Below are 11,988 nucleotides of genomic sequence, written 5' to 3'. Positions count from 1 at the left end.
GAGGAATAGAATGAGGGCTGCTGAACTTAAATCATGTCTACCACTCTGTTAGATGCAAATAATTACCAACAGCTGTGAAAATCCAGAGGTTGTGCCCTTTCATGTATAAGGGCAGTAACAATAATGAATTAGAGGATTCGGCTCCAAAACCCTGCACTGCCCCATAATCCACACACAATCTGGTGAATAGGTGACCTGCACTAGTGCACACATGTGTACAAATCACCATTCTTTCAGGACAGGGTGAGGAGTGCCTGTGGCATTGGTGCTCCTGGGCCTCAGCAACTACATAAGATTAATGCACCCACAACATTCACTAACGTGAATGGATCAATCTAACAGTTCTGGCTTCTCTAAAGGCATATCCTTCATCTATGGAGGCCTCCTCCATGGTCCCAGGAAGTGGCAGGCACCCTGCATGTTCAAAGAAGCATCTGCGTGGGAGGAGAGTGCAATGGCACCATTTTCACCCTCTTACTCCAGGCTCTGCCTGGCTCCTCAGTGCCTTCCGGTGTATACTCTTTGTTGCATGTCACATTCATGGGGGTAATTTTAGGGAGTGTGGGGGCAATAGTGTTTGCCCCCCCCAACTTTCTTGGCACACCATTTTGTCACCCACATTTGCCAGGAGGCCCTTTCCTTTAGATGCCATGTCCCCCCAACATTTTCAGCAAAGTTACTCCACTGGTCACATTCCATATAGATATAACAATATCATTGGCTCACTTTATTTGGTACCAAAACACCACCCACAAGACAAAACTAATGAAGGCACATTAGTGCTTTGAGACAAAACTTTGTAACCTAAGGACACCTGCAAACGTCATCTTCCTCCTCGATTCGATCTCTCCCGGTACCTGTACATTTCCTTACTAGGAGGTGCTTTTGAGTCAAAACTCCTGGACAGAGGACAGAAATCCTTAGGCATATAGGTTCCTGGGAGTTTGTCTCTTACAATAAGTGTAGAGTACTGTTTTTTCATTTGGAAAAGGATGGTGCTTGGCTTTTACAGAAGAAGTGAGACATTCCCTCAGCAACTGATGCAGATAGTAAAGATGTACTGCTCTCCCACCTGAGGACAAAGAGGGAGAAACGCCACACACCGGACGATCAAGTGACAACACCAGGAACCGCGGTTAAAAATGGCACTGTTCATTTATACATAACATTTACTTAGCAGAACAGCTACAAACATGACATAACAAGAGCACAGCATCAAGTTAAAAACTGAAACCAAAATCTTCAACATTTTGATTGGTGAAAAACAGCATCAAAGAAATGAAACAGGCCCTTTTATTACATGAACATTGTCTAAAATACCATTTCCTGAAAACAATAAGTTATTGAGAGCTAATTATGGCGACCTAACATATTCAGTTCATGATAATTCAAAAGAGCTAAGCCTTTTGAATTTACATAATTCTGCGGCCTCTTGGCACATTTTCACATCTGAAGCTGAGCACACACGGGAAAGGCTACACTGAAAAGGGACAAATATGCCCGGCATATTTGTGCACCTGTGTATTCGAGGTGGGTGGTCATGCTACCAACAATCGGGGATCAATGTGACATTTCCGCACTCCACTCCCCGCTTTCACAGAAATAGTTCCACTCCACTACACCCACAATGCTCCTCCACGTCACACAGGCCCACCTCACAGGCCTCGGGATCTGGAGCATAGGTCTGGCTGCACCCTGCCAGGATAATGCCACATCCGGTTCCTTAGCATCAGGAAGGGAGGATTTCCGTGAACCCTAAGGTGCTTACCTTCCTGGAAGTCCTGTCAGTCTATGCAAATGAAGGAGTGCAAACTCGGTAGCGCCTCTAGCTAATCCAATCATTATTGCTCTGGATTCCCGGGTAAATGCGTTCACCAAGGAGAGAGAATTGGCACTGGGGGAGAAGGGAGGGGGGCAGATGCTGTCACTTTGGAGGGAAGTAAACTGCATGCAGGGACCCCTCTATCCTAATCTCCTTTTCAGTGTGGCCCTTATCAAGCCTTAGCTCACTGTCGAGGCCCGCTTCTTTTCACTGTCTCCCCTGATTTCTCTTCTAACCTCACAGCTTACTCTACTGCCTAATTTCCTCTCTGATTTTGACGTTTGCTCATCTGCTCACTTCCCCTTCAGTATTCCCAGATCCCCACTAGCGCCCTGAAGCAAGTGGCCTGCAGTCTGCAAGTGCTATACGAGACACCTACATACTTGCCTATACAATGGTCTCTATACTTACCCTCCAGCTTTCTTCAAGCCGGCAGGTCTCCATTTTGTGTCGAGGCCAGACGGCTCAAGCTTTCACATATGTATTCTTTCTGCTGTGGGACATAACTCCATTTTGGTATGTGTTGTACAGCCACATGCATGTATTTTAGGAAACCACTAAATAACGTAGGATACATACAGCATTCTGGACAGTGTCCCTGTTCTTAAAAGGAACATACCCTGCTTATGCTTATCTTGCAGACTCTTTCTCTTACTGAAAATGCATCCACAAACAACTCACGGTGACCACTGGCTCCATCTTAGTGTCTTAGATCACTCCCTCCTTAAAAACACAGGATGACATTTCATAAATTACACTCAACCACTGCAGCAACTGAGGAATGCCAAAGTGACCTTAACTTGAATGAGTTTAGTGTGGTCACCTAAACACCTACCCGGGTAATTTCCAAAAGGCGCTCAGCTTACGCTCTCAGTTGAGCACCTTTGCTTTTTACTCATTAGGTGGCATAGCACATTAGAAGAAGCGAGACTCAATTTGGAGAATTGACTTCATGCTTTGCTGATCACAGTATAACTTAAACACATATCATTTCTTTCATTCCAACCATGATTTCTTTGCAAATAAAAAAACTTGGTTCATCTCGATAAGTATAAAAAAAAAACAGAAAAATAACTTCATATGTTAAATTCAGATTACCAAATCAACACCACAAACATGCAGTAAAAACTGCTAAGCGCTTAGTTCTGTCGATCCCTTCACATATTGTTAGCTAAGCTCTCATAGGGCTGCCCTGGGTCCATCCGGGCCGTTGGAAGAAAGTCTTCTGAACGGGCCTTAGTCTATCTCCCTGGCAACTGGCTGCCAATTCCAGGACTGAGCAGTGTCACCCAGAAAGGCACAAGTGAACATGAGTCTTTTGTAAGGAAGATAGTGTTTGTTACTACGCCCTTCTGTCTTTAAAATCCATCCTGTCATCGTTGCTACCTTGCGATGGCTCTTAAACCAAAAATGGCTCAAATCTGTTTGTTTAAACAACTCCTGCATCACTTCTACTTAGCTGCTCCTTGAATCCCAGTTTCGGAGAATTTCACCAAATCATTCTCCCATTAGAGGAAAAGGACAAAGAAATAGTGGTTTGCCTGGTATGGCATCTAGGGTGTAGGTCATAAGCTTTGGCATCTTGATGGAAGAGTAGGCTCGGGCGTCGGGGTTGTGCTCTGGGCCCACTCCAGAATGTCTGCACACAAAGACTCAACGGCATCAAGTCGCTCAATTTGCACCAGTCTTGTGAGGAGGTCCGGGATACTGTAGCCAGCTGTACTGATTCTATCGAAAAGTTGAAGTCCATCGGTCATGCCCCCTATTTCATCCCTCTTGAGCCCGAAGCTCTCAGCGAGGTGCCGCCATGTTTTGACGATTGCCTTCTCTGTGTTGTATGTTGCACTGAGCATTCTGCTGGTCTTCTCCAAGCAGTCAAATGGAAGTTCTGTAGGACTGAGTCCTGCAAGAGAACAGTTTAAGGTTACATCCAGAACCACAAGTTGTTCAAACCATTTAAGTCAGCTAAATAAATTCCAACATGGAAAACAGGATGTATTCAGCTGAAACATATTTTTCCGCGAGTGCATGACAGAAAGATAGGGCTAATGTTTCTTTATACTCAGTCGGATAGTAGTTAGCTAATGTCATAGGGCCTCATTCCGAGATTGGAGGTATCCATGGTGCTATTTGCGCCATGGCTGCCTCCAATACCGAGTCCGGCACCTGTGTTGTTAAATGGGAACTTACCGGTGCATTCTGACCTTGGAGGGACCGGTAAGTCCCCATTGAACAAACCATTCCCGATTCCCATTTGGGCCCCTATGGGGCTCAATGGGAATGGGGAGGGTGCTAATAACAGGCTCGCGATTAGCAAGCCCGTTATTAGTGCCCTGGTCCCTTAGCGGGACCCGTAAGGGACGTGTGGTCAGACCACATGTTCCTTACGGTTCCCGCTATGGGACCTCAGAATTGGGCAGTAAGGGATTACCGGCACCGGTCTCCTTATAGCTGCCGGTAATCCCTTACCGCCAACTCATAATGACCCCCATAGTCTCACTGTGAATCTATAGAGAAGTAGTAACATCCACCCATGCAGAGGAGAAGATATAAAGATGGGCGAAGGCAAATCCCAAATCGTGCAAAAATCAGCCTGTCCTATGCCAAATTCTGTTAAACAGAAAACACCCTCCAACATCACACCAATATCCCAACAATCCAGAATGATGTCCATGGCAAAAATAAACGGAAAGAAGCTCTTCACAAAACGTTTAAATATCAACTTATCATGTTATTGAGTGATTCCAGTTGGGTCGATTCAGCACTAATCAATTAAAATAAGACACATAGGCCCTCATTCCGAGGTTGGTGCTAGTTATGGTGCTATTAGCACCATGACTAGCACCAATACAGGTACCGCCACTGACATGGCGGTATGGGGACTTACCGGTCCATTCCGTGCTTTGCGGGACCGGTAAGTCCCCATTTTAAAAGCCATTCCCCATTCCCATTTGAGCCCCGATAGGGCTCAATGGAAAGGGGGAAGGCGGCAATAAAGATACCGCAAATTGCAGTACCGTTATTGACCCCGGTATCCCTTTGCGGGCCCTGTCCTTAACGTCCTTAACGCCTGCTAAAACCAGGCGTTAAGAGAAGGACCCGCAAAGGGACCTTGGAATAGGGCGCAAAGGGATTACCGGCACCAATGTCATTACCGGTGGCCGGTATCCCTTTGCACCCGGGTCGTAATGACCCCCATAATCTTATATGCCGTTTACTTTTTCAAATGATTGCTCAAACAATAAGCTGAACGCTTTTTTTTGTTTTTTATAGTTAATTCCTGCACTATTATAGGCACAAAGAGAAATGTTTTCCGTGCTATTTATTTGTTTCGATGGCATTCTAAAGCCAAGAGTAGGTATCCAAAGAGAACAGAGCACTTTGACCTGAAGTCTGGGAACCCTATACGGGCATTAAAAGAAATAAGAAGTGGGCCAGTCAAAGTCTAAGTGAAACAGAAAACAATAGTTCCGTCAAGGGAAGGTGGGTGGTGTCATAATAATTCTGGAACTATTTCAGAGGACAGGATAGGGACAGTGGTGAGTGTTATGTGTAGTCCCATCTTCTGCAGCATATTGTAAAAACTAGCCATAACAGATAATGTAAGTGACAGAAAAATTGCTTTTAATATTTTTTTTTTTTACAATTCTTTCCATTTACTGATCCCATATGTGTGTTGCCATGTAACACATTTCTTACAGTGTAGCACTGAAAGTTCTTGTGCTTCTGGAATCCCATTGGCTTGTGCGCAAGTCAAGGGTCAATGGAGAGAAGGGGACGAGAACAAGTAACCAGAGGGAGGAGGATGCAGCTGCCCCAGCATTGGGGAGCCCTGGTGGAGATGTCTCGACTACCTGGGTTGCAGGAATAATCGGGTATGTAACAATTGACCTTCAAAATTCGGTCAATTGGGCAAAGGTCAATTGTAATTCGAACAATTGTAGTTCGAACAATTTGTATACAATCGTGCCACACATGCCTGCAGCCCATGCTTGAGTGCCCAACATTTAACCACCATTAGCCCATCCATAACCCGTACACTGCTCCATCGAAAATCAGAGCACATTTCTTTCTGAGCCCTCGCTACAGCCCGCCTACCACAGAGCCAAATCAATGATGTACTTCCATATTCTACATTCCCAATGCTGCGGGTAGAATAACAGTGAAGATGCAGAGCTCTGGCATATTTGGGCAGGCACCACGCTGGAGGCATAGAAGATGATGCCAGAGGTTGGTTGCTTTACTATATCACACAGGTGGGATAGCACTCCCCAACTTGGATTGGTACACAGGAAAAGTAAACGGGTGCTGCTGACTGATGAAATGTGGGATAACTAGAGATGCCTGTATAATTGTAAACAATAAAATGCAAGTGTGAGGTGGTCAGAGGTCATCATGTAGGCATGGTCAAGGGTTGGCCTTGGTAGGCTTTTAACAGTCTTTGTAGTGACAGATACTTAGTTGACGATCAAAATAAATAAATCCACTGTACACTACTTCATAAATCTCGGCTAAGGCAGCAAATTAACTTTTTTCAGGATGAAACACATGCAAGATCATGTCTAATCACAAAGTTAGAGTCCCGAATGGGCCAGGGAAGTGGGGGGCGGTGTTCAATTGGTCACGTTGAGCAATGGCTAATAATCCTTGATAGAGCAGAGAAGCTGGACGCCAAACTAGTCCTTTTAGGTCTGGATGCGAGCCTAGAAAAAGAGCCAAAGAGGATGGACTTTATGCCAGTATGGCAGGCTTTCCAGGAGTTTTGTAGTGAAAACAGACATTTCAAAAGTATGAATTTCTCCTAAGGGCAATACGCATGCTTCTGTGAGCCAGGACAGCTGATGCTTTGTTGAAAACAGCGGTAAAGCAAACAGGGAACATGTCAATCCAACGTCAATGCAGGTAGCAAACCAATAACTCTGCCAGAGAGTCAAAACAAAGCGGGAGAGAAAGGGGCCTATGAGTGAAATGACGCATGTTTTGGGAGAAGAGGATAATTCGGGATATTGGATAAGTGAAATTGCTGCTGGTTTGGGGTTGGGATATAAAACAATAACATATGACACATTTCATTTGATTATAGAAGAGTTAATTGTTCAAAACATGCTGATGGAAGGAGCACTTTAGCATTGCTTACCTTCTGCAACACCACAGGCAGTAGCATAGAGATTCAGTATCTTTTTCCTTCGACTTTGAATCTGTGGATCAGACAAAAGGAATATTAGTAGAGGTGCGAACAGAGTGAAATGTACATTTTATATCTGTATCCTACTGTTACCCTAAACTACGCCAAGGACAGATACATTTTCGAGACCTAGGCTTTCCAAGGGTTTATACATTGTCTCCGCTAATGCTTTTCAAGATTCTATATGGATAACGTATCATTTCAGTAGGGGTCGAACCCTGTCTGGATAATAAAGAGCCTCATTTTACCTTTCAAATGGTAGAGCGTTGGACATATGTGCTTTCCAATGAGACACATATAGAATTATAGAGGGAGTTATTAACTGCAGAGATGTATTCCACCGCGGGATTCCATAGAGAACAAGAATGATTCTCAAGTTGTCTATGATGTCCCTCGGAACCCCAATGTGGTTTACACCCACATAGTTTATAGTCAAGCTATAATACCCTCGCAGGCAGGTTGGATTAGGCGGTATCAGCTCGGGGTCCAAGTTATAGGCCTAAAAGAAGCGAGGGCCTTAACGATGGGTGCCGGTGCTACTACTGCCCACCCAGCCCTGCAGCAAGGACATTATAGCTATCAGCACTGCGGGTTTTAAATCCAGTGTGCGGGAAGCAATCTTTTTTGTTTGCATGAATGGGTTATGCACTCACAGTATCCCGTTCATTCAAACAAAATACTTATCTAAGATGGCTGCGAGGAGATGGAAGGTGGGGCACCATGCAGAGCCCCTCTTCCATTTCCATGGTGGCCGGTGAACTTCAGGGGAGCGGCGCCACTGTGCTGCAGTACTGCATCACCTTCAGGTAAGTGGGAGGCGGGGAGGGCTGGGGCGGTGGGGACAGTGAGGGACAATGGTAGGGCAGAAACTCGCAGCTGCACGCTTGCTCGTAGAGTGGGCTTGTAATGTTAGGTGCAGCCCATGTTCTGAGCAACCTGATTGGATGTGGTGCCCGCCCTGGGTGCTAATTACCCATCGGCAGCTTTATGGTATTCTTTTCCACCCTTTGCACTGTGCCCATTTATCAGCCTTGCAGGGTGTGGAGAAGGAGGATTTGAGGGAAGCATAGAAAATGTAAATGGGGACCTTCCTCTGACCCCAAAATTCTTGGTTTCCTTCCACCTTGACTAACTTCCCCCGGCGAGGCAGATATAATGCTATATTCGCCTCCACTACTGTGCCATTACAAATCCTGTCCTGTTTTGTTACAGGAGGAAGATACATAATTTAGAAAATTATTTAGTTCCTACTGGCATGTCTTGGAAGACATAGGACATACACAATCAGAGAAAATACATCCACCGGAAAAGGATTCGGTGGTGCCCAATGTTACAAATGCCACCCATCTATTTGCTGACCATTAAGATGGTTCCTGTTACATGTGTTTACTGACGCGAATGGCATGAAATGTCACACAGCGTGACGTGATGATGTCATGAGAACGTGACGCAGACTAGCCATAAAAGGCTTTTTCAAGATGACGGCGGCAGAGCTACCATGCAGAGCACCGCCATCTTGAAAGAATACAAAAACGATTTGCCAAAGTAAGGTAAGAAAACATGTTGATGCGCTAGGTGCACTATCCCCCTCTTTGAATGGTAAATGTATTATAGGGAATTCCTTTGACAGGTAACTTCACCACCTAGAATGCAAGGAACACCCTTGATTCATGGAAGAAAGGTCTAAAGATATACTGGAACAGGAATCTACCATTACTGGGGCCCAAAAATGGTCATTCTGCATAGAGCTTAAAAATAGGTAAATATGAAAGGGTCACTTTCAGAGAATGGACCCAGGTGGTGTACACGTGGCCACGACAGAAGATACACCCCCTAGGCCTGATTGATTTGTTTTACAGGGATCAAACAACTGATTGACATCCATTAAGGACAGAGAGGATGATAACTTGCCCTAAAAGAACCAATAAAGACATTCCACTATGATACATAATAAGTTAATATGTACAAATGTTATACTTAATGCATGAAATGTTGAAGGAGAGGTCTAACTAGAGAATGATAGCCAACGGAGGACTAGGGACCTAATGGCCTGAGCCAGGCTAGCTCACATGCACTGTATGTACCAGATTCAGTAGAATCACTCCGCTTGGTGCGGCACAGCAAGAGACAAAAGATGGTGGGTGAGTGCTCCTACTTATGCCCAGGGGAAATTTCAACCAATACATCTAAAATGAAGTAAGCCTGAGTCTATCCCTAACAGAACAAGGATAATTGATATTATCATAAATGATTTATCTACTCAAGAAGCGTAAGTTCACCAAGTGGGATATTATCGGTAAAGGAGTGTTCATGCAATAAGCATAAGAACACCAATAGGAATATTTGCAATATGCACAAAATGACACAACTCACACATTCTATTTTTGCTTTTTCCATTCTCGTTCACAGATGGAATTCCAAAGTATATTGTAAACATGTTGTAACAGCATTGTGCAAAATGGTATATGTTTAATTTTGTTATAGACCAGGAATTGGTTAATACAAACACAAAGGAATTTCTAATTGTCAAAGAACAAATGCGTTCGAATGCAGCAGTTCATTTATATTGTTTTTAGCAATCTGGTACAGACCAGAAAGTTACCTGGGGGAACCCAGTCGTGGACCCCTTGCTCACTGTGCTCAGAGAGGCACAGCTCCACCTCACTGATGAGGCCCAAAAAGGCTGAAACATGTGTCTGGGGTTGCTGTTGGTACTCTTGTTCAAAGGAGGTTTGCCTGCCATGTCAGTGCTGGATCCCCCTTGTGAGCGGGACAAAGACTGATATGCAAATGGATATTCCTCCTTTGTAAAATGTATAGTGAGCAAAAAGTGATGGCTGCTTTCTCTCAAAATGGAAAAAAACACAGAACAGGTTATCATGCCATTTTCTTTCTAGAGAGGGGCGCCTGCTACCTTTTTTTGTACAGACGGGAAACGCTTGACAAAGCTTAGAGGAAGCCAATGGATTGGCGAAACAATAGGCACATGCACCAACATGTTATTGTTGGGTAAATCATAAGGTTGCATGTATTAATTGAATATGAGTCAATATTCTAAGATTAAATCACAAGACCATATGTACCTATTGAATATGAAGGGTAAATAATAAAGGGCGCCTGGCTAAGTCCTGATATGCCCAGTAGGGTAAATAGTCATTAAGAAAAATAATCGGGATGAGAGAACCACACAGTAGGAATTAAGGATTTATAAATTTAATCTCAAAATTATAGTGATAATGCATAGAACAAATCACTTATTTGTAGGGTAACAGATAGATGGACAGTTTTTTATTTAGATTTTTAGGGGTACCACTGTGTACCTCCCTCTTTGGTGTAGAGGGTATTAGGCTCATAAAAGTGCAAAATCTCTCGATAACAATTTGAAAATTGATTAACAAAACAGGAGTGAGTGCTGCCAAGGACCACTGTTGGTCCATGGGTATTGTCATAGAAAACACAACAACAAGTGTGAACAGGTAAATGTTCAATGAAGTTGTGTCATTGATCGACACTTTAGTGTTTCGGCCACAGGTAACGTAGACTAGACATTAGTGGCTGGCGTGGCCTTCCTCAGGATGGGGTGAAGGATGAACACTGTCCGTGGGATATTGTTGATATTCGCCGGAGCGTCTCATCCTGATTCTTTTTCTTAATGCCTATTGAATATGAATCAATATTCTCAGAAGATCAATCAAATTAAACCTGATCATATTGGTGAGACATAATAAATCGTGTATTGTTTTATTGAGAAATATAAGACACTCAGTGCACTATTGTGGGGAGATAATCTTGTGCATTCCATTTATTTTCAGACTGGTAGGTTTTACGGTCATCTCCCTGCAAGATGCAGATTGTGTAGCACACTCAAATCAAAAATTTACTCAGAGATGGGATGGCGCTGTGTCACTTAGTAACACAGACACATTCCTATAATATACTAATAGACCAACTAAGTTGGGCAGTCCAAGTGGCATCCTGTGGAGCTGTGGGTGAGTTAGGGGTGTTTAAACAGAGAAGAGGAACTTACATACAGCAATGTAGCTTTACAACCATTCACAAACCTTCAAATTTGTCATTGACACGGTTGTGAACAAACTTAAGCTACACCTCAATGTGTTCGGTTTAAGTGTTGGATGAGAGGTTTGAAGTTTAAAGTGAATTACAGTGTATTTAAATGTGTGAGATGTGCGGAATGTGAAGGGCTCTTTGGTTTAAAAAAAAAACGTTTGGAGTGAGAGAAAAGCTTTCAGAAATGTTTTGGACATGTTTTGTTTTTCCTTTCTGACGTAGAGTGAGTTTGCTGTAAAGTGAGGTTACTCTACCTGAGACCATCCATTGTGGATACAAATATGACATTTCTGTCTAATGGGTGTGCATTTGACGGATTTTTGCCTTTCTGAATAACGTTCTCAGGTGTAAGTCAGAACCAGTTGTAGGCACCACTTTGTCCAGTGCTTGGCTTAACAAGGCTCCTATAGCTCTCTCGACCACTGCTTCCATTGCTTAGTGAGCTTCCCAAAAGATTACCTTTATTTTTCACCCTGTTTCTATTCTTTTCAAGCTAAAGATTCCTTTTGTTGGCACCCGTCCTTTGTGGGTTTCGTTCCCGGGCTGGGATGGTAGTGCCTATAGTGTGTGTTCTTTTTGCTTATGTTCGTTCCAGGGCCTGTCAGAGCTGACATTGTTCTACCATATTTTAAAACCAAAAGTGGACTAGTAATGGAATTTTTGTCTCATTCGTTTCCAAACTAGTATGCCAGATCTGATTTTTCATTGGCACGTGTGGTGGCCAAGCTATTATTGCAATTTTCTGGTCTGCAAAGCTCCTCAAGACTTTGAAATTTGCAGCAAAGAATGTATTGCATAAATATTGTTATTTATATCTACTGACAGAGGTGTTCTAATGTGCCAACAACGAAGCTGTGTGGATCCCTGACCGTTTAACCACCTGACATAAGCAAAAGTGTAGTGAGCATGTTTG

At 43.6% G+C, this 11,988-nt stretch overlaps 1 protein-coding gene across 4 annotated transcripts in view; it reads right to left on the bottom strand.

The window, feature by feature from the left end:
- Positions 1 to 1,136: 1,136 nt before the first annotated feature.
- The window catches only part of EDAR (ectodysplasin A receptor), a 552,426-nt gene continuing 541,574 nt past the window's right edge, over positions 1,137 to 11,988 (bottom strand). For all 4 annotated transcript variants that reach the window (XM_069636867.1, XM_069636871.1, XM_069636869.1 and 1 more), the window contains exons 11-12: positions 6,960 to 7,020; positions 1,137 to 3,725 (exon numbers count right to left, since the gene is read on the bottom strand). In XM_069636867.1, the coding sequence (XP_069492968.1) occupies positions 3,388 to 3,725; positions 6,960 to 7,020 (399 nt within the window). In that variant the 3' untranslated portion in view covers positions 1,137 to 3,387. The remainder of the gene's footprint in view (positions 3,726 to 6,959; positions 7,021 to 11,988) is intronic.

This window comes from Ambystoma mexicanum, chromosome 7p (assembly GCF_040938575.1).
Source record: "Ambystoma mexicanum isolate Mex_15411 chromosome 7p, UKY_AmexF1_1, whole genome shotgun sequence".
NCBI lineage: Eukaryota > Metazoa > Chordata > Amphibia > Caudata > Ambystomatidae > Ambystoma > Ambystoma mexicanum.
This window is presented reverse-complemented; position numbering and strand designations above follow the sequence as displayed.